A 23647-nucleotide genomic window follows, 5' to 3' on the forward strand; every position below is an offset into this window, starting at 1 on the left:
CTCTCTAAAGGAACTGCTCCTCACGACAAAGGACTTCACCCGCAATGAAGGTGAACCACTTCTTTGTTGGTTGCTCCCTTGCTTTGATAGTGAGGCTGAAACCTATCATGTGAACAAAAAAGAAGCCCAGGCAGTTGGGATCCCTGGCCAGCAATGCTGGTATTGATAGAGCACTTAGTAGTAAGACAGGAACTACCACTCTGTGCGACCAACTTCTTTCAGCTGTCAGAGAGAGCTACCCCCACAAGGGTGACATTGAATGGTACAGAAGCAGAACATCCACTCTTGGGAGAGCCATCACAAACTTGAGAGAAATAGCTGTGCAAGAGGTGATCTATGATAACAATGGGATTACAAACCTGATGATGTCCTGTGTGACATGCCAATGTTCTGGAGGTTTGCACAGGCTGTACCAGCAGCACATGCCCATATATTCTCCTTCATGGGATGCATTGATGACTATAAGAGACCAACTGTGTGTGAATTGGCTTTAAGAGCATGACAGTATGGAGACATGTTGTCTTGTTCCCATCAGTTCCACACTTCAGCCATTTACCTTGTCTAGTGGTAGGGTTTTCTGCTCATGGCAGGGAGGTTGGAACTTGATGATCTTTAAGGTCACTTCCAACCTTAATGATTCTATGATTCTAAAAAATAGCTGACAGAAGGAATAAGATGCCAAACAGATGGGAAGGTAAACCCCAGTATCTCCCTAGAGACAATTGGTCTCATGTTGCAGCCATTAAGAGGAGACATCCTGATACGAGACATCAGCGGGAGATGTCTCCTGCTACTGCCACTATCCAGATATGTGTACAAGAGCTGCTAAATAGAACAAATGCAGGAGATGGTCCTTCCAGGAAGAATGCTTCTCCAGTCTCTAGCAACTGGTCCTTCAACCAGGAGAGTGCATCAAGCTCAGATGGTCAGTATTAGAGGTGTCATGCCTCCAGCCAGGAGGAGCAGAGGGACAATCAAGTTTATTGGACTGTATGGATTTGGTGATCTGGTGCATTAGAACCACAAAAGTATAAAGCCTTGGTGGACACTAACCCATTTACTATCATTTACCAGCAGTCCTGGCTGACTGGAGAGGTACCAGCAGACTGGAAATCAGCCAGTTACCCCCATATACACGAAGGGATGGAAGGATGATCCAGGAAATTACAGGCCTGTTAGTCTGACTTCAGTACCAGGGAAGCTGATGGAGCAGATCATCCTGAGTACCATTATACAGTGCATGCAGAACAACCAGGTGATCAGGCCCAATCAGCATGGGCTCACGAAGGGCAGGTCCTGTCTGACTAACCTGATCTCCTTCTGTGGCAGGTCCTGTTTGACTAACCTCATCTCCCTCTGCTGGACAGGGTGGAGAGAAGGGCAACTAGGCTGATTAGGGGTCTTGAGAACCAACCTTATGTGGAGATGCTGGGGGAGCTGGGGCTGTTCAGCCTGGAGAAAAGGAAGCTGAGGGGAGACCTCACTGCTCTCCATAACTACCTGAAAGGAGGTTGTGGTGAGGCAGGTGTTGGCCTCTTCTCCCTGGTGACCAGCAATAGGACAAGAAGAAATGGGGTCAAGTTGCACCAGGGGAGGTTCAGGCTGGATATCAGGAAAAATTTCTTCACAGAAAGAGTGGTGAGGCATTAAAACAGGCTGCCCAGGGATGTGGTGGAGGCATCATCCCTGGAGATGTTCAAAAAAGAGGAAGACATGGTGTTTCATAAGCTGGTTTAATGGTTAGGAGTTGTAGGGGGGATGGTTGGACTTGATGATCTTGAAGGTCTTTTCTAACCTTGACAATTCTATGATTCTCGTGCACTCGTGCACAGTGCACCCTAATGCCATTGAATCATAAAGGGACAGAATCCATCACTATTTCTGAAGTGACAGGAGGATCTCAAGAACTGACTGTTGTGGAGGCCAGTGTGAGCCTCAGTGGTAAAAAGTGGCAAATGCACCTTATAGTGACTGGCCCAGATGCCCCATACATCCTTGTCATAGGCTATCTCAAAAAAGGATATTTCCGTGACCCGAAAGGGTACCGGTGGGCCTTTGGTATAGCAGCTGTAGAGACTGAGGACACTGAACAGCTGCATACTTTGCCTGACCTTTCAGATTACTTTCTCTAGTGGGGTTGCTGAAGGTCGAAGACCAACAAGGTGCCAATTGCCACTTCCATGGTGCATAGACAGAAATATCGCACCAACAGAGACTCTGTGATCCCCATTCATAAGCTGATCTGGCAATTGGGAAGCCAGGAAGTGATCAGCAGGACTCAGTCACCCTTCAGCTGCCCTTTTGGCCAGTGCGAAAGCCTGATGGCGAGTGGAGGCCGACAATGGACTATCATGGCCTGAATGAGGTGACACCACCACTCAGTGCTGCTGTGCCGGACATGCTAGAACTTCAGTACGAGCTGGAGTCGAAAGCAGCCAGGTGGTGTTGCCACTATTGACATTGCTCATGCCTTTTTCTCTATTCCTCTAGTACCAGAGTGCAAGTCACAGTTTGTTTTCACCTGGAGGAGAGTCCAATACATCTGGAATAAACTGCCCCAGGGGTGGAAGCACAGCTCAACCATTTGCCATGGACTGATCCATGCTGCACTGGAGAAGGGTGGAGCTCCAGAACACCTACACTACGTTGATGACATCATTGTGTTGGGTGACATGCCAGAAGAAGTCTTCAAGAAAGGTAAAAAGATCATCCATATTCTTCTGGAGCTGGTTTTGCTGTGAAAAGAAGGTCAAGGGACCTACACAAGAGATTCAGTTCCTGGGAATTAGATGGAAAGATGGACGTCTCCAGATTCCAATGGACGTGATTAAAAAAAAATAACAGCTATGTCCCCACCAACTAATAGAAAGGACACTCAAACATTTTTAGGAACTGTTGGTTTATGGAGAATGCATATTCCTGATAAAAGTCAAATTGTGAAACCTCTCTATGAGGTCACCCGAAAGAAGAGTGACGTTAAATGGGGTCCTGACCAACAGAAAGTTCTTGAACACATTAAAAAGGAGATTGTGCAGGCAATGGCCCTTGGACCAGTTCGAACAGGGCCAGACATCAAAAATGTGCTCTACACCACAGCCAGGTACAATGGTTCTACCTGGAGCCTCTGGCAGAAAGCACCAAGGTCACCCCCTGGGATTCTGGAGCCAGAGCTACAGAGGTTCTGAGGCCAACTATATGTTAACTTAAAAGGAGATACTTGCAGCATATGAAGGAATTAGACCCACTTGGGAAGTGATCGGCACTGAAGCACAGCTCCTCCTGGCGCCCAGATTACCAGTACTGAGATTCATGTTCCAGAGTAACCTTTCTCCTATCCATCATGGCACCAATGCTACTTGGAGTAAGTAGACTGCTTTAATTACCCAGAGAGCTCGAATAGGAAGCCCTACTCATCCAGGAATCATAGAAGTGATTACAGACTGGCCAGAAGGACTTTGGAATACCACCAAAAGAAGTGGTGAGACAGGCTTAAAAAGGAGACTGAGAAATTATTTGCTTTGTTCACTGATGCTTCAAAATAAAAGGGTGAGCTCTTTCTGGCTCGATGACTCTTCAGGTCATCAGGACAGGGATGCAACATACAAATGGGCTCATGACCAAGGGATGGACTTAACCATGGACACTATTGCACAGGTGATCCATGACTGTGAGACATGTGCTGCAATTAAGCAGGCAAAACGGTTGAAACCTTTGTGGTATGAGTGGAGGTGGTCAAAGCACAGGTATGGGGAGGTCTGGCAAATTGATTATATCACACTGCCTCAGACCTGCCAGGGTAAGCACTATGCTTACAATGGTGGAAACAAGCACAGGATGGCTGGAAACATATCCTGTGCCTCATGCCACAGACCAGAACACCATCCTGGGCCTTGAGAAGCAAATCTTGTGGAGACATGGTACTCCAGAGAGAATTGAGTCAGACAATGGGACTCATTTCAAAAACCATCTTGTGACAGACTGGGCTAAAGAGCATGGTATTGAGTGGATCTACCATATCGCATGCTATGCACAAGCCTCAGGGAAAGTTGAGAGGTACAACGCTCTGTTAAAAGCTACACCGAAGGCAATGGGTGGTGGAACTTTCAAAAACTGGGACAAATATTTAGCTCAGGCCACCAGGTTAGTTAACACTAGGAGATCCATCAGTTGGGCTGGTCCTGCTCAGTAAGACCTTCTACATATAGTAGATAGGGATAAAGTCCCTGTGGTCAGTGAAAGGAATCTCCTGGGGAGAAGTGTCGGGGTTTTTTCTGCTTCAGGTAAAGGCAAACCTGTCCAGGGAGATGCTTTTGCTCAAGGACCAGGGCATGCTTGGTGTGTGAAGATGGAGGATGGTGGAGTACAATATAGTCTGGAATAAGGGTTGGAATGTCCTGGTTTGAGCCAGGATGAAGCCCATTTTCTTTTTACTGATCTTTTTTTCTTCAGTGAGCTCTCTTTTAACTACCAGCAAGTTTTCCAGCTAATGAACGGATAATGCTGGAAAGTTTATGTTACTACTGAGACACCAAGATTAGTTTGCTCTACTTGTCGAGTCTGCAGCCTCAGATGCTACAGGAGCAGAACAGTCGTATCTGCATCCGTCCTGTAGGGAGGAGTGTACTAGATAGACAGCAACATTAACCAAAGTATTCAATTCCGTATATCTATGTAAGAGTCAGTATAGGGTCAAGGATGACAAAAGAAAAGCCCCTTCTTGTTTCTTCTTCCCTTCTCTTTCATCCATGGCCAGTGTCCAGGGACGACTCCATCTATCCATCACCACTGATCCCCAGGCTCATGCATTCCTGACCCTCACAACTCTCCCCTCAGCTCCTGTCTGCTCTGACACTCCAAGACATTTTGGAACTGCTCCCAGCTCAGGAGATGCTGTGGGAGTTGCTGGGGTGGGGGGAGGCAACAGGGTTTTGCACATTCCTGAACATACTATTATATAATTGTACATATTTTCTTTTATCATTAGTATGTAAATAAAGCTGTCTAGTTTAGTTTTCAATCTGGAAAGTCTTTCTTCTTATTCTCTCCCTTATCCCTTCCTGAGAGGGGGAGGGGATTGAGAGCATTGCTGTCACTGGTTTAATTGTTGATCCTGAGTCAAACTGTGACGGTTACCACAGATGTACCTGCTGCACTATGTTTTAACGAGAGAAAGGGCTCTGAATTTCTGCCATCCATTGGCAGTTTCTTTGCCATAACCAGGCTGACTCTGTGACAGACGGGGAATGTCATGAAGGAGCTGTGATATTTTACAACAGGTAGCTTTCTATTTTCACCTGCCTTGTAGACTGCCTTCAATTCTTACATCTTCTCATTCTCAATAATAGTGTAATACTGGCATTTCAGCTCAAAATGTCTTTCCAGAGTAATTTCTGCAGAACTTAACTACTTTGCTTTGGATTAGCACACTTATGTAGTGTGTGTACCCTCTAACTGATATATAATGATTGAGTATAAAAGAAAATCCTATTTCAAATAAACTTCATGTCTACTGTGTTTCAGCCTGTGCCAACAAGAGCTAACCAAGGAAATAAGGCCAAGTTTGCTTTGTAAATGGCTTATTAAATTGCACTTAAGTTTTTTTATAGAAGTACTCATTAAGAATTAGTAGTCATGTTTCTCTATATATTATTTAAATTTGCATCTAAAATAAACCAAATAAAAAAATCTCTTTAGGTAATTTTAATAAAGTTCTCCAAGGATCCCCATACAAACAGTCATACTCTAATTTATCTCTAGATTTTACAAAGTGATACCTGACTTTTTATTTCTGGTGGCCAACTATTATTATCTTTGAATTCAGTTGCTCAAAACACTGTTATTTTTTCAATACTGAGCAGCAGGATTCAACTGGCATAGCTGTGAAGTGAGGTTTTGAGAGAGCTAACTCTCAAAGATGCTCTTCATGGATGCTATACAGTAGCTTTTAATGGTAAAAACTTGCGCACAAATGTGCTGCATCATAGCAACAGATACCTAGTGTGAAACTACTGAGGATTAGAGTACAGGATTACCTTACTGTGACAGGCTTCAAAGATGTGACTCTTAATGATGCTGCAGTGCTTGTGCCCCAGGACAGACTTGAAAGGCTGCTCAGCACACAAGTCTGTCATGTTTATACTTGAGCAGGTGCTTGTTATTTTCCAGCTGTTTCCAAACTCCTGGATGCTCATCTCCATGGACTGCCCTCTGGTTGTGAAGTCATTCCTTGAGCGCCCATCAAAGTCCCCACAAAGGCCACAGACTTTTCCCTGGGTAATTTGTATAGGCACAGTAAATGGTTATATTGAGCGCAGCCCACTTTGACATAAATAAACTATAGAACAGGCCAAGGTAAAATTATGGAAAATTTTTAAACAGCCATCAAAATACAGCTTAGAAAAGCTGGACTTCAAGTGACAAGATCACTCTGTTAAGCCTCCAATACTGCAAAGTGTCTGACTTTACTTCTAGCTCCAAATATTCAGGAGCTTTTCATACTAACTGAAGAGTGAAATAAAACACAAGATGTAGGCCTTCTTGCTTCTTCTTGTCCACTGAGCTGAACTGTTTTCCAAGTACTGCTTTTCAAACTGGGGTTCCAGTTCTGGATGTATAACTTTGAGTTTGAAATCATAACTCTCAGTCCATCCCATACCTACCTGGAAAGATGGTGCCACATGAACAATAACAGTAGTCTTCTGGTCCCACATGAAGTTCATGCCTTGAATTGTTTCTATCACAATATAACCTCCTCTGAGATCAACTTTGTAATTCTTCTTAGCTCCTGGATCAGTGGCTATCTCCTGAATTCTTCCTTCCAAGAGTCTGATTTCACTGCTCTATAAAGAACAGATACATTGCATGGAAGGAAATACAATAGAAAAATAGTGTAACAGCACTGCTATTCTACCTCTTGCCCTTCATCTCATTTTTGTCTAGTCTTTACACTACATCTTGGACTATCACTGAACATGTGAGCCACAGACAAGACCCATTGAGCTCAATGGGAAATGTCTATCCTTGCATGACAGCCACAGAAATTGTCCTCATTCTAGATGAAATTTGTTCTGCTGGTACAGCAGCTCCTGAGTTCACAGGCAATCGAACATGCTAGAACACCCCCTGCCATGCTGCTTTGTTTCACCATCCCCTCACCCCACACTATGGGAGAAATCTTTGTATACACTTTGGAGAAATGCTAAGCCTGAGCTGAAGGGATGAAATTCCTCTCTGTAGTTACATCTGCCTTGTGCTCAAACCATGGTTCAGAAACATGCTCCTCTTAAAACTTTATCATCACTCCTACACCAGTGATGTCACAGGTGCAAATACACATACACACACATAACTATGTGCTGTTGGCTCCTTACACCTGTCCCTTCACCTGTAGAAGTGTCCAGCCCTGTTAACACTGAATGCCTAAAATTTCCCAGCTTGCCTCTGCTTTTGGGCTGTTTGACTTCCACAGGTACTCTCTAGCAGCAGCTGATTTGGAATATAAGGGGATACTACACTAACTGTTACCAAGTCCATACTTCTACCCCTCAGTAATCACCAATTCTAGACAAACCTCAAAAATCAGTGTGATCTTTAGGGAGCAGACAGAGAGTGACTTCCCACAGGCATTGTTCTGAATTGCAATTCGGAAGGTGCCAGTATCCATGTTATTGGGGCAAAAATCCTTAGAAAAACAGATTACATGCAATTATCACACATGAGGCTCACATATTGCTCTCTACTTGCTTCTGGCATAACGAAAATACTGTCAGTCCTGGATGACTGAGAAAGACACTGAGCTTTTCAATACCACACCAATTCCTTTCCCTTGCAGATACTGGAATTACATCAGGATAGGACTGTCCAGCCCTGGAGTCACTGGTTTAGGATCACACAGTGCCCTCTTGTGTCACTTCTGAGTGTTACTTGCTTTGCTTTTATATGGAAAATATTTACTTTATTTACTCAGTCACTTCCCTAAAGTGTAAACTGTGAAAAGCATATGGATAGGAAAGTGAAAAAAATTGATACCTGAGCTAGGATATAGTCACAGTCTCCCAGGAAATCAAACTTCTCCCCATCAAAGCTCATGTAGTGCCCATTTCCATATACAGTGCAGGTCCCCTTGCAGGGATTATCTGTGCAGTTCCACTGCCTTTTGTTACAGGTGCTGGGAGGCAAAATGCAAAAAATCACAATCTTTGTAAGAATCATGTTTTTTTCTTAATCCCAAACAAGGGTAATTTAAAGGTTTGCCTTTTGCAGTCCTTCAAAGAAAGCAATAACCTCTCACTCTTCCAAGCTTAGCCTCTTGACTGCTCTGAGACCATGCCATGAAATGATATGCTAACCAGAAAGATCATGTTTACTAACAAGTGATTTTTGTCTATTTTTTTTTTTTTTTTCTTTCAAATATCTTTTAAGTGATCAAGTCCTGCCAGCAGACAGTGGGGATTTAGGAGGTAAATTCAAGACAAACAACTAAATATTTCAACATTTTCTGAAACCATGTGGTCAGTTCTGTTCCCGACTACAGTGGTGTGAACTAATATTATCCCAGTCTCCCTTTGAAAAAATTATACCTCCAGTTCAGGGGATCACAAACAGAAAATTTTGTTAAACCCTTGACACATACCCTGTGAATTTTTTTCCCCACGTGTATTCTGTTCTCATTAGAAAACAAAGCCGTCACTGCAATAAAACCTCTTAATGGCCTCTATGATGTCAAAACCTGCTTATCAGGTTAAATATGCTTCACATATTTAACTTGATTGCTTGAACCAGTGGTGATCAGACCAAAATGCCTCTGGGCCCTACTCTCTGTGCACCCTCTTGGCAGGACTATACAGTTTCATCCTCACTAAATAATGGGTAAAGATTTGAAGTGTTTTACCTCCCATGATCAGTGATAACAGTGAAGTCTATAGCAGAGTTATATCAGCAATTGGACCAACTAGAGCATTAATTTATCTTATTTGAGAACATGCACATGGAAACACTGAAAGTCACTGAATTCACTGGAAAACCATTGTGATCTCTCCCTCCTCTAAATTCATTTTCTAGGGTTCAGTTCATCAGGCAGACTCATTTCCCCCTTGTAGAATGACCACCTACAGACCAACCTGAATGAGGCTGGTACTTCTAAAGCTGGTGTGGAAGCAGTTTTCAGAAAAGCATGGCAATCATTTGGCAGAAGATCTTGGTACTTGTTCTCCCCAAGTGCAGGCTTGTTGTAGAGAGGAAATGTTTTCCCTTTTATTTCTAATAGAAGCATGATGGACCTAATTATGATGAGGAAGGCTTCAAAATACATCCTGCCCCATGGATGTTCTGTGCACTGAGAGTTTTAACAGCCATTGTTATAAAACAAGGCTTCCTGGCACAACATACCATGTGTTGCAGTCCACTTTGATGGTTTCCCCAGGTTTATAAAAGCGACCTCCATGGACACATGGACATTGATCTTTGGAAATACATCCTCCACTGCCATCCAAAACCAGCCCATCAGGACACATGCAGCCAGAAACACATTCTGTGACATACTGCATATATAAAGATACAACACAAGGCAACTCGTTAATGCACAGAAAGTACTGCGAACCGGCCGATGTGATACCTCTGGATACCAAACTTTTGGGTGTCTTTTTAAATGCTGTAACTGTTAGTGACAATCAAATTGTAATTATCACAGCTATAGCTGTTTTGTTATCAGTAAAGCAGTTGTTCTGTGAACAGTGTAATATGTTATTGTCAGCACTTGTCAAGGACAATCATCCATGCACAATCATGTCGCCTGCTTCTGCTAGGAGGTGAAGTCCTTACACAGTGCATGTCCTGTGTCTTACAGCTTTTCTGACACTCTGATCCAATTGCACCAGGACCCGCAGAGCTGCAGTTGAAATAATACATAGGAGCTGGGCAATCTGTAGGAGGAAGAAGACATTTTATGAAGGTAATTTACTGAAATAAGGATCCTGCCAGCAATTGGAAAACAGAGAGAATTATTTCAGAGGGCAGCAGGTGTCTCTTATGTACAGTTTCTATTAGATTTTGCTTCTGCTCACTAACAGTGGGTTAGAAGGAGGCAGGTAACTTCTAAGCTTTGGGGAATATCTTCATCTTTTACAGAACTGAGCAAGTCTGGTAACACTTTTACAAAGACAACTACTATCAAAAAACAGCACAGTTGAGGGAGAGGGCAAAAATGTGTAAAATACAAAAATGTTACAGAAAGTGAGAGACAACACAGAAAAATATTATAAATACCAACTGACACCATAATGTTGTTATTTAACAAAATCTCACCTTTTACCAGGACAGTTTCTCCAATGCAGTCTAATCTTCCTTGAATGCATTTGCTAAAGAGATATCATAAAATGAAACACATCAGCTCTTTTCTCTCTTGAAACACATTTCTCTCTTACTAGAGGGAAAGACACTGTAAAGCTTCACTAGTCACACAAAAACCAGATTCCTATAAAACTAATATTTTGTATAGCTGTCAGGTTCATACGGCAGCGCAGAGCGCAGAGCGGCAGCGGCACCGGCAGCGCTGAGAGCTGCTCCTTTAATTACTGAGGATTAGAGAAGGGGCCGGGCTTCCCGGAGACGGCGAAGCCGGAGCAGAGCGAGGAGACCCGAGTCTGAGCGGGAATCCTGAGAGGAACAGGAAGGCTGACGTGGCGGGGGGTGTGGCTGAGAACGGCGGCAGGTTTAACAGCGGCCATCTCGGCAGCTCCTCAGAGCGCGCGGCAGCGCAGAGCGGCGCGAGGGCGGGCAAGGAGCTTTCTCTAACAAGACAGGCAAGTTAGCCTAATAGATCATGGTCACAACGCGCCCTAAAACTGTACTGAAAAAGAATGTGGGGACTCAGACGGAGGTTCTGAGCAGGCAGGCAGCCGTGCAGGTCTCTGGCTGCAGCGAGTGCCTGAGCCTGGCACTGGTACCAGAGGGAGCCAGTGGCACCGCGTGTGTGAGGTGTGAGCAAATCAGTGATCTCCTCAGCCAGGTGGTTAGACTGACAGAGGAGGTTGAAAGACTTAGAATCATCAGAGATTGTGAGAGCGAAATAGATTGGTGGAGCCAAACCCTGAGGCAAGGGCAGAAGGAAGAGGTGCTAGAAGAAGTGACGGATCCCCTCCCCTCCTGTCCTCAGACAGAAGGAGAGAACGTTAGAGACATGGAGGAATGGAGGGAGGTCCGTCCTCGGAGAGGCAAGAAAAAACCCTCCCAACTCCCTCCACCCTCCGAATTGCCCCTGAAGAATAGGTATGAGGCCTTGGAACTTCAGGGACAGGAAAATGAGGCTGGAGTGACAGATTTGTCTAGTGAACCGCCTAGGACTTGTCGCTCAGCTCCACGACTTGGGACTTCTTCAACTAAGAAGGAAAGGAGGGTAATTGTGGTGGGTGACTCCCTTCTGAGGGGAACAGAAGGGCCCATCTGTCGACTGGACCCATCCCACAGGGAGGTCTGCTGCCTCCCTGGGGCTTGCATTAGAGATGTTAAAAGGAAACTCTCTAGTATGGTAAATCCATCTGATTACTACCCACTGCTGATTTTTCAGGTTGGTAGTGATGAAATTATTACAAGAAATGTAAGGGCAATGAAGAGAGACTTCAGGGCCCTGGGACGGCTGGTTAGGGGGTCTGGAGCACAAGTCATGTTTGCCTCCATACCTCCTGTAAGAATGGGTGGAGAGGTAAACAGGAAGAGTTTACAGATCAATGAATGGCTGCGAGACTGGTGCCAAAGGCAGGGCTTTGGTTTTTTTGACCATGGGCTGCTCTACGAGACACCTGGCCTGATGGTGGCAGGTGGGATGCACCTGTCCCAGAGGGGGAAAAGGCTTTTGGGGCAGGACTTAGCAGGGCTCATTGAGAGAGCTTTAAACTAGATGTGAAGGGGGAAGGGGAGAAAACTGGGTCTGTTAGGGACAAGCCCAAGAGAAACATACCAGGGCCTGAAGAGGGGTGGTCTAAGGTGGATTTGTTCCCACCAGTGTGCTCTACTTGCTTCCTGAAATGCCTGTACACCAATGCACGCAGCATGGGGAATAAACAGGAAGAGTCAGAGGTCTGTGTGCGGTCTAAGGGTTATGATCTGGTAGCAATAACAGACATGGTGGGACAGCTCACACGACTGGAATGTGGCCATGGATGGCTATGTGCTTTTTAGGAAAGATCAGTCGGTGAAGCGAGGTGGTGGAGTTGCTCTTTATGTGAGAGAGCAGCTAGAATGTATCGAGTTTTGTGCAGGGGCTGATGAGGGGCAAGTTGAAAGTCTGTGGGTAAGAATTAAAGGGCAGGCTGGTGTGGGTGATACAGTTGTGGGGGTCTACTACAGACCTCCTGATCAAGATGAGGAAGTTGATGAGGCTTTCTACAGGCAGCTGAAAGCAGCCTCACAATTACAGTCCTTGGTCCTCATGGGAGATTTTAACTACCCCGGTATCTGCTGGAAGACTTATACAGCCAGCCTTTCACAGTCTAGGAGGTTCCTCCAATGCATTGATGACAACTTCTTAATGCAAATGGTGGATAAGCCGACTAGAAGAGGAGCGCTGCTGGATCTTGTGCTCACCAACAAGGAGGGCCTTGTTGAAGCAGTGGTGGTCAATGGCAGCCTTGGCTGCAGTGACCACAAGATGGTGGAGTTCAGGATCCTGTGTGGGAGGAACAGAATACCCAGCAGGACCAGAACCCTGGACTTCCACAGAGCAAACTTCGGCCTCCGCAATCAATTGTTAAGGGAAGTCCCATGGGACAGAGTGCTAGAAGGTAAAGGGGCTCAAGATAGCTGGACAACATTCAAGGATCACTTCTTGCAAGCACAGGATCAGTGTGTCCCAATGGGTAGAAAATCTAGTAAGGGAGCTAGGAGACCAGCGTGGTTAAAAAAGGAACTACTGGGCAAACTCAAATGGAAAAGGAAAATCTATAGATCATGGAAGGAGGGGCTGGTTACTTGGGAGGAATATAGGACTGTTGTCAGAGAATGTAGGGAGGCAACTAGGAAAGCTAAGGCCTCCTTGGAACTTAACCTTGCAAGTCGGGTTAAGGACAATAGAAAGGGCTTTTTCAAATACATAGCCAACAAAACTAATACCAGAGGCAATATAGGCCCACTGCTGAATGAGGTGGGTGCCCTGGTGACAGAGGATATAAAGAAGGCAGAGGTGCTGAATGCCTTCTTTGCCTCTGTCTTTACTCCTGCAGGCTTTCCCCATGAGCCCTAGTTTCATATAGCCCCAGTAGAAGTCAAGATAAAGGAGGAGTTTGCCCAGGTAGATGAGGATTGGGTTAGGGATCAGTTGCGTAATCTGGACATCCATAAATCAATGGGTCCGGATGAAATGCATCCAAGGGTGCTGAGGGAGCTGGCGGAGGTCATTGCTAGTCCACTCTCCATCATCTTCAGTAAGTCCTGGGTAACAGGAGAGGTGCCTGAGGACTGGAGGATAGCAAATGTCACTGCAGTCTACAAGAAGGGCAAGAAGGAGGACCTGGGTAACTATAGACCGGTCAGCCTCACCTCCATCCCTGGAAAGGTGATGGAACAACTTGTCCTTGGCACTATCTCTAGACATATCAAGGAGATGGGGGTCATCAAGAGCAGTCAACATGGTTTTACCAAGGGTAAGTCATGTTTGACTAACCTCATAGCCTTCTATGAGGAAATTACTAGGTGGATAGATGATGGTAGAGCGGTGGATGTGGTCTATCTTGATTTCAGTAAAGCATTTGACACCGTCTCCCACAGCATCCTTGTAGATAAGTTGATCAAGTATGGTTTTGATGATCAGGCAGTGAGGTGGATCAAGAACTGGTTGAAAGGAAGAAGTCAGAGAGTTGTAGTCAATGGGGCAGAATCTAGTTGGAGGCCTGTGACTAGTGGAGTCCCTCAGGGGTCGGTACTGGGACCGGTGTTGTTCAACATCTTCATCAACGACCTGGATGAGGGTACAGAATGTACCCTCAGCAAGTTTGCTGATGACACCAAGCTGGGAGGAGTGGCTGACACACCAGAAGGCTGTGCTGCCATTCAGAGAGACTTAGACAGGCTGGAGACTTGGGCGGGGAAAACCTGATGAAATTCAACAAGGGCAAGTGTAGAGTTTTGCATTTGGGGAAGAAAAATGTCATGCACCAGTACAGGTTGGGGGCTGACCTGCTGGAGAGCAGTGTAGGTGAACAGGATCTGGGGGTCCTGGTAGACAGGAGGATGACCATGAGCCAGCAATGTGCCCTTGTGGCTAAGAAGGCCAATGGCATCCTGGGGTGTATTAGAAAGGGTGTGGTTAGTAGGTCAAGAGAGGTTCTCCTCCCCCTCTATTCTGCATTGGTGAGGCCGCATCTGGAGTATTGTGTCCAGTTCTGGGCCCCTCAGTTCAAGAAGGACAGGGAAGTGCTTGAAAGAGTCCAGCACAGAGCCACAAAGATGATGAAGGGAGTGGAACATCTCCCTTATGAGGAAAGGCTGAGGGAGCTGGGTCTCTTTAGTTTGGAGAAAAGGAGACTGAGGGGTGACCTCATCAATGTTTACAAATATGTAAAGGGTGAGTGTCAAGAAGATGGAGTTAAGCTTTTTTCAGTGATGACCAGTGATAGGACAAGGAGTAATGGATACAAATTGGAGCATAGGAGGTTTAAGGTCAATATCAGAAAATTTTTTTTTACTGTGAGAGTGACAGAGCACTGGAACAGGCTGCCCAGAGAGGTTGTGGAGTCTCCTTCTCTGGAGACATTCAAAACCCGCCTGGACGTCTTCCTGTGTGATGTACTCTAGGTGACCCTGCTCTGGCGGGGGGGTTGGACTAGATGATCTTTCGAGGTCCCTTCCAACCCCTAGGATTCTATGATTCTATGAATTATGATCCCCAAAAGGAAGATTAAGACAACCAGCTCTTCAATACTTTTTCTCTGTCTGCCCCTGCTGCTTTACTGTGTGTTTTCCCTATACCAGGTTTTTCCTAAGTATCTATTTTCCACTCTGTGAGATGAGACTAATACTTTCTTAAATAAGAGATCTCTTAAATTACTAAATGAATCTGTGTTTACAAAATAATCCTCATAAAAAAGATATGGGAGTTAGAAAAGAGAGAGGATATATAGACATCTAAACATACAAATAAAACAGCCTTCCTCTAGCATTTGTTTGCATGGCTGCCCTGAACTGGTTGAAAATTAGAAAATGACAATTGGTTTTCACTGCAGATGTAAATCAATTATGGTACTTTTAGCATTTTCCTCAAAATCTTTCTCTCTTTTTAAAAAACTCAGTTTGAAAACAGATTTTGGGGCTTCTTCCTAGACCTTTTTTTTTTTTTTTATAAATAGTCTGCAGGATGGTGTGTTTAAGGGTGTTTTTACATTGCTTTTATTTCAAAGCCAGAAACTCCCCCAAGTCCCTGGCTTCTAGAAAGCTAGCTCCCACAGTATATGGACATTTTCTACAGAACAATGAACTTTAAATAGAGCTAGTTTGCAAACATTACTCTAATTAACATTTTTTCATCTTCTTGTTTGCTAGCAGGAATACAGGGTTTTAACATTTGCAATATTTGCTTTCCTATTATCTAGCAGAAATTTGTCATTATATGACACCATTCAGGGACTAGAGCAGAGAATTCCCCAGCTAGCCCTGATGTCCTCCAGGTATGCAGCCTTTGCATCTTCAGAGCAGCTTACCACATCAGTTTGTCCTCTTGGAAGGAGTTGCCAGGCTGAACAATCTTGCCTTTGTAGTAGCAGGGACAGTCATCTGGAGTTACACATTCCTCCTCATCATTGAGGTAGGTCCCTTCAGGGCAACCACAACCCTCCATAGGAGGGATCTTCACTTCACACAGCATATCAGGTTCATCCAGTGAGCGGCAGGACTGGTTACAGTTCTTCACGCTATAGTTATAAACCATAGTCTCAGGACACTCTTCAGAGGGATCTTTGCAAGAGAAATAACATGGATGTATGGTCTTCTCTGTGCAATCACTGCTCATGCTCCTAAAGCAGTTCCTGCAATCTGGTAGCCATAAATGTGCTTTTTTCAAGCAAGAAGACCCTATCTCCCATGGATATGGGGAAAGACATTGAATACTGAAATACTCAGCACGATATATATTGACTAAGTAAGGATATTACTATGATTTTGTAATTTTTACAGTTATATTTCTATCTTATGCCAAGAACTGAAACCAATAACTCAACTTGTCCTTGCAGTTAAAAAAATAATTTCCTGTCCTTTATTAATTATTTCTTTGGCTGGAATGATTTAAGAAATTAGTGTATTTTGTAACGGGTAAATTTTTAAATTAAATGGGCAGTGCCAAGGAACTCTGCTAATCAGTTTATGCTACCAAAGAAAGTGTGTTTGAATTCTCACAGAAGTCTTCAGAAAAACTCTTGTTATCCTCTAAGGAAATGAGGAACAACAGTTTTTAAGACTTGTGGGTGGACCAAACAGCTAAATACCAAAATCTAAAGACCTCCGCTGACTCTGTAAAACGTGAAAAGTTAGTTAATTCCTACAGGCTCTCAAGAAACAACACCTTTAAAACTCTGCCATAAAATCTGCAGCAGTGATCCATAGGGATGACATCAGATTTTGTCAGGAAATATCACCCGCATTAAGGCCATGATTTTCAAGAAAGCCTGGCATTCAGATTCCTCTTAGATTCCATGAGAACTAGGAATCTAATAATCTCAGACCTCTTTCTAACTGACATTTGCAGATTTAAGCCCACAGCTGTTTTTCAGATACACCCTGATGTACTAGACGGTACAGGGGAGTTGTTCATGCAGCAATGTTATCACCACATCTGCAAAAGCTGCCACGCTTAAACAAACTGCGTAGGGTTTTCCAGTCCATGACCATAGTACACCTTGTTAGATTAGCTAGTGTGCTAGGTTTCTGTACGTATTCACAACTACTGCCTCCACCAACAAAAATTAGACAGTTTCCTGGTCCTATCTGGAGCAGACACAACATCCCATGTATAAATCAGGCAAGCCATATACATCTTCTACTTTATAGGCATACTATGAATATGAAGCAATTGGTATTTGTAAGTCAAAATAGGTCAAATAAGAAAGACATTAATAAAGTTGGTGAATGAGAATTTATGTCAGACTTACCTGAATGGGTGTCTCAATTGTTAACCTATTCATGCAATAAAATTAATAATGTGTTTACTTTCTCTGTTTAATTTTTCACAGAGGAAAAAAAATTATTTGGGTAAAGCAAGATCTGGTAAGAAAAAGGTGATTTGGTTACAGTATTCGTCGTCAAAGATTAATAGGCTTAGATTATCTACATCACAACTGGAGGCTTGAGTGCAGAGAACACAAGCATACCAAAGACTGCTTCAAGCTAGCTTGCACAAGAAGCACTAGAAAAACAGCAGCATGACTCAACAGAGGCTACTAATGCCAGTGGTGTTCTGGGTAACCAGTAACTCAAGTAATGTTTCATGCTTCCACAAAAGATTGTGTCATGCCAGTGATAAACGCACTGCTAACATTTAACTAGTACGATTTACTTATTTCATGTACTCTACTGACTTGCAATGTAAACATCCCCTTAGGATCTAACCTGGCTTGGATGTTGCCTGCAGCCCAACACAGCTGGACACAGCTGCAGGAGCTGGAAAAGCCTTTCTAACCCCCACAATGGGACAGACCACTAAGTGTGACTGTTCCGGTCCATTTATTCTTTCACTCTTGAATAGCGTAACCTTCAGTCTTATCACAGGCATGTTCCCAAAATAAATGTTTACATAAAATTCACGGAAAAATGCAGATAATGAGAGTCATACTATGGGCGATGTCTGAGACAAGATGGGCTCAGATGACCTACAAATAAAATATTGGAATTATTATACAAGGGGAGGCCACTGTGTTCAAACCTAACCTAAGTGAAACTCCTTGTTGTGATTTGATTAATACACCTTATACCCTTTTGCTTCTCTGAGTACTGAATTCACCTAATATTTTACACAGGAAAATGGTTCATAAGAGAATGAAGTGGGCATTAACAGATTTTGGCAATTGTTTTTTGATAGATTATATTCTTATTGTATTTTTCAAAGACTCATTAACTTGATGACTAAGCACAAAAGACACTGTCACAGATTGAGCTCTCCTGAAACTTTAGGATGCATACCACAGATGCCTTGCCTCCAGCCCTTCAGGGACACGCCTGCTGCAGCACAGTCTCTGGAGTAAGTAGAGAACACACCACACAGTGCAATTTCACTCTTGTCAGCATTACAGGTGTCATACATACATTTCTAGAGGACAGAAAACAACATGGGTATTATTACATTCAGCTCACAGAATAAACAGAGAAACATACAGAAATTCAAATTGTAGTCACCCAATATATATTTTTAAAGTATTATTACCAATGAAGCTAAATTTGTAATATCTCTAAGAGAAAATGTATGCTAATGAAATGTTGTGAAAACCTAAGAAACAGGAAATCAATTGCAGTCATGTAACTGCAATGGCATTACATCCAACACCCATGAATAGACGAACAATAAGAATGATAAGGCCACCTATAGCTCATTATGACACTAAGAATTGTCCATACCACCCTCCAAAGAGGATGTACAATCTAGGACATGTCAAAATATGTAATCTGAAAATATACAGGTTACTTAAAATATTGCAGAGCTATGACTGGTACTTGTGTACCTACCTAGTGTGTAAATAAGATACACTCATTTAAATGACAGGTGCATAAAAAGATGGTTTAGTAGATTTAGGGAATCATATGTAATGACATCTGAAGAACTAGCTAAGTATGAAGGGGATTTAAAGCTCAAGTCCTTGTAATTGGGTGGCTGAACAAAAGAACCCAGATACAGCCAGTCACTCAAGAAGAGTAGAATCATCTTTCATAGAGTATGACTTATCCTGCCATTAGTGATGTCATAGAAAATGCTTCCATGAATTATGGTTTAAAATCTGATGAGATCCACAAGAATGACAGACATATCCATAAGAAACTGGTTATTACTTTTCCTTAACTGAAAATTGCAAATTCCTATTTTACTTATAGTAAACATGAATTCTCAAGCAGATGTATTTCCTGGGCCAAACTTAGGAGAGATAAAGCCTAGGCCATATTTTTAAAGACACCTGAAGACACATTACATTAAAAAAAAAATTCAGGCTCAGGTATTTTCTCAGTAATTTGTATCACACACACATTTTACATGACTTTTCTGCACTTTTGCAGAAGATCCTTAACTGTTTATATAAACATGGAAAGTCTCTAGCTCAGCTAACTTCCCCATAGCATTGCAGAGCTGTACACCAAGGCTACATATTGACAGCTTCTTGCATTCTAAATACGAGGAGACTAGCGTGATTCCACAGTTATAAATGGGATATAAGTGTTGTAGATATAGTATATATTCTCCCCCTAGATGTGAATTTTAAAACAAGGCAGAGGGAATCCATGGTGCTGAAAAAAACTCTCAGTTAAATTCCACACAGAAACACTGATTTGGCTTTTAAAACAGTGAACAGTTTTCAAAAAGAGAAAACGCATTATTTCCTGTTTTCCTTTTGGATCATGCAGCAGAACTGCCAGTGATGGCAATGACTTTATACTTTCAGGGCCCCAGCCAAAAAGCCCATCTTATCTTGTGTAAACTCTCATTTTGTTATTTTTATCATCATCATCAGTGAACTTCTTTGAAACTAAGCATTACTATATCCCATTTCATATCCACAAGCCAGACTACCCTAATAGCAGTCTCTGGACTAGATTAAACCACCCACTTAGACCAGTGCCTTACCTTAGTGTACACAGAAGGGTCTACCACAGAATGGCAGGCAGCAAACACACTGCTTGTATTAGACAGAAGAGCACACCAGTGCTGGGCAAATTTTTCTGAAGTGGGAAAAAAAGCATTGTCCATAGTCACAAAGATCACATTACCATCTGAATCAATATTCTTATCAGGTATTACACAGAACTAGACTGTCCTGAATTGTTCAGATAATGCTAGAAGGAAACATGGGGAATGAACATATCAAGGTGATAAGCATAGTTGGATAGCTGACCAGCCATGTCCCTTAAAGAAAAGTTTCACCCTCTGAGTACTAAGATTACTAACTGTTGCTGGAATTGCAGAACATCTGCAAAAACTCCCCATTTCCATAAAACTTTCCCAGTACTTTACAGTCAGGCAGTTCTTCATAGTCAAGCAGTAACATGAAGGATGTAATAATTGGTGAGCTGTGTGGCTATGAGCTGCAGCTTCATTTACATGTGGCAGTACCAAGAAGAGTACAGTCTGAATCCTCTGCATCCAAACCCCACTGAAGTGAGAAACCAGACAGGGCACCTAGTACAGCACAATGCTTCCTGAAGTCCGTACTGGTGATAAGTTATTCCTTTTGACTTCAGCACAGCTGTAACAACCTAGACTGGATGAAGTTCTTGGCCAAATATTGACAACCAAGTATGTTCTGCTTTAAACCTAAATTGATGTCACTGGTATTGTGGGTGCTTTCACGTCAACAGTGAAGGTGTTGGCTCTTTCTCCAGCAGCTCAGTCCTTTATTTTAAAATCAAAGCTGTCACCTTAAAGACCCACAAAATCCAATGTTTTCTCTCTAGTGTAGCCTCAAAGGTTACTTTTGGTGTTTTTTTGTTATCTGTCATGAAAATTATTCAGCACTGATAATCCAAGGATGAAAAGCCTGCTACCTTTATCCACGCTGTTGGAACAAGGATCTTCAAAACTGTCCTCAACATCAAAACAGCTGGCTCTAGTTTTCCATGAGTTACCAAAAGCAGAAGCTGAATCTTCCACAGCTCCAGTGACTGTTCTGAAGTCATCAGTCTGGATGTTATTGAAATTTCCACAAAGACCTTGTGTGGAAGGCAGTGGGGAAAAAAAATAATTTAAAAATAATCACTACATGAGTTGGAAAAGGAATGGCTTCTAGATTAACAGTCTTAGGTCTATAGCAGATTTCTCCACAAAGAAGCCCATATTCTTTCAGAGACTTCCTGATGTTCCCACTAATCGGATAGGGTCCTGTCTTTAGAGTATAATTGTTATTTTTCTGCATTACAGTAAATGTTAGCACAGAGATTGGAAGCTACTTAAATATGCTTCAGTAAACACTGGCAGACTGAGAAGGGCCTTTCCCAAAGTCTTTTCAGTGAAGGAAATTATAAAATCAACACAAGAAGGGTCAGAGAGACAGGATGTAATCCCATTACACAGACAGGGAACAGGAGCACAAAAAGCTTAAATGATGTCACCAGCAGATTGGGTCAAACCAAGAGCATAGTCTGCATCTCACAAGTCTCTGATGAAGGTCTGCTTTTACAGATAGACTCTAAAAGACCTGCATACACTAAACACTCCAGAGATTATAACATTTTCTTCAGCAGACTGAAGAGTTTAGCCAGCACTTTGTTTCAGGAAGGGTATAGATTTAACCAAGGGTTCTAACATAACAAAGTTAATATAAAATCATATAATTTGTTCATTTAAAGTAATAGACAAGCAGCTATAACAGTTTAAGAGTAAACTGAAATCAAATCATGTATCCTACCAGATGTACGATTCTGATAAGAATGATCAACTGTTATAGAGAGCTGCATTACAGGTTTCATTTGTACTCGAATCTGTACTCCAGTTGAGCTCAAAATTTGGATGAAAAATGTAGAGGGTCTGAAGATGGTGATACCATCTAAAGAAGGAAAAAAAAATAAATAAATTGATATATGCAACTGCAAATCCTTTTGAAGCTGAGTAAATAGGAACCTCCCTTTACTAGTGCATCAAGTGTAATTCCCAAGGAATCCCAGACCTAATATTCACCTAAGTCAAATGACCTGACAATCAGCAGGATCATATTCTTTCCAGAGAAAGGAGCCGGAAAATCTCTGTAATTAGATGTGGGCTAGTCTGGAGAAGATGTTAAGGACATTTACCTTTGCTTACTGGAAGCTTCACAATGAAATTGTTCATGTAGATATTCCCACAGGAGCATATTTTAATAGTCTTCAGGGAAAAAGAAAAAAGGAAAAGCTCACAACAGTGAATGCATATGACATGAGACAGACATAACAATCTGTCAAGCTTCATCAAGCATTTAGAATTAGTGTTTTCAAAACATGTTCACCTCTGGAGTAAATGTAACTCAGTGTCTGGATGCCATACAATAACATAGAGCAAATCTCTAGACCATAAGAAAAAATGAAAAACCATATCCATAAGCTGCTTTGACTGAGTGCTTTCACATATCCAAGAGGCTAGTTATATTTTTGAGAACTGCATGCAGGATTTTATGTGTAGATTTGGATCAATGTCACTGGAAATGTAAGATATCCAAAATGAGACCTATCTGACTTAAACTCCCTCAGTAGTCAATACAGGGAGACAGGCCACCCAGGAAGAACAGCTTGTACCTTAGGTAGGGTGACTTGTCCTTTGGAGATACAATCTTCCTTTATTGGCCATAGAAGAGATTAGGATGTTGGAGTTCCTAACAAGGCTAGCACTGCACCAGTTAAATACCAGTAGACAGAATGAATCTGTGTAACTTTAGGAGTGCATAAATACCAGCCCTAACTCTGCTTCCACTGAATTCAGTTTGAATCATGACATAATCTTCAGTATGAGAAGCCTCAGGCCTCAATTTGAAAAATTCTGCTACTTCACTCATTGTATTAGGAAAAGCCTCAGGACACAGAACTGTTTTAACATGAAGGGGATATTTTCTTGTAGAAATCTCAATCTTTCAAATTGAAATTTGTGAAGAAGTTTGAATTCATGAAAAAGAGAGGGAAAGTCAAGAAAAATAATTTTTAGCCATCTACCTCTAAAAAAATGAAAAAGTCAAAATCTAAAAGAACAAAGGAAATAATTCTTGTAGAACAAAAACAATAAACACATGCACCACATCATCTGCTGGTCTTAATCTTGCAGTCTCAGGACTGCAACAGCCGAAAGGAGTCCACAGTGCTAGAGAAATCCCATCTTTGAACCTACATGAAAGTGATATATTTTGTGTCACTAATTGAAATAGTTACTTACAGTTCTTCCTACTGTGATTAATACGTTCTTTAAGCAAGTCATTGTCTTTGATGTCCCACATTGGATAATCTCTCCAATAACCACAAACGTGTCATCAGTGTTCTGAAAAGACATAAGAAAAGGGATGTACAGACATTGTTAGCATGTTACAGGAAGAAAGCTTGAAGGGAAAAAAAAGGCTAAAATGGAATAATGAAAGAACTGGGGCATTTAATCTCTAACTGCAAGCTGCTTTATTTCATTGACAAAATCAATGATGTTCACTGCCTTTCCTCTGCACTCTATTGTCTTGCTATCAACCTGTGTGGATCATGTATTTGTAGTCAGTCACAGAATCATAGAGTCATAGACGCACAGAATTTGCAGAGTTGGAAGGAACCTGTAGAGACCATCTAGTCCAACTTCCCCACTAAAGCAGGATTGCCTAGAGCACATTACTCAGGACTGCATGCAGGCAGGTCTTGAGTATCTCCAGAGACTCCACAATTTCACTGAGCAGCCTGTTCCAGTGCTTTGTCACCCTCACCGTAGTCACACGTAATTCAATCTTTTTGCAGGAATTTTTGCTTACCCACCTCC

General features: G+C 42.6%; 1 protein-coding gene across 1 annotated transcript in view; it reads right to left on the bottom strand.

The window, feature by feature from the left end:
- LOC127386001 (mucin-5B) overlaps positions 1-23647 on the bottom strand; it is a 60455-nt gene that overhangs the window by 25121 nt on the left and 11687 nt on the right. The window contains exons 10-23 of the mRNA XM_051622315.1: positions 23069-23170; positions 21964-22033; positions 21582-21719; positions 20722-20886; positions 19805-19899; positions 18157-18283; positions 15687-15939; positions 10303-10355; positions 9820-9920; positions 9388-9539; positions 8029-8167; positions 7571-7681; positions 6660-6839; positions 6033-6269 (exon numbers count right to left, since the gene is read on the bottom strand). Coding sequence (XP_051478275.1) covers positions 6033-6269; positions 6660-6839; positions 7571-7681; positions 8029-8167; positions 9388-9539; positions 9820-9920; positions 10303-10355; positions 15687-15939; positions 18157-18283; positions 19805-19899; positions 20722-20886; positions 21582-21719; positions 21964-22033; positions 23069-23170 — 1923 coding nt within the window. The remainder of the gene's footprint in view (positions 1-6032; positions 6270-6659; positions 6840-7570; positions 7682-8028; positions 8168-9387; positions 9540-9819; positions 9921-10302; positions 10356-15686; positions 15940-18156; positions 18284-19804; positions 19900-20721; positions 20887-21581; positions 21720-21963; positions 22034-23068; positions 23171-23647) is intronic.

This window comes from Apus apus, chromosome 5, assembly GCF_020740795.1.
Source record: "Apus apus isolate bApuApu2 chromosome 5, bApuApu2.pri.cur, whole genome shotgun sequence".
Classification (NCBI taxonomy): domain Eukaryota; kingdom Metazoa; phylum Chordata; class Aves; order Apodiformes; family Apodidae; genus Apus; species Apus apus.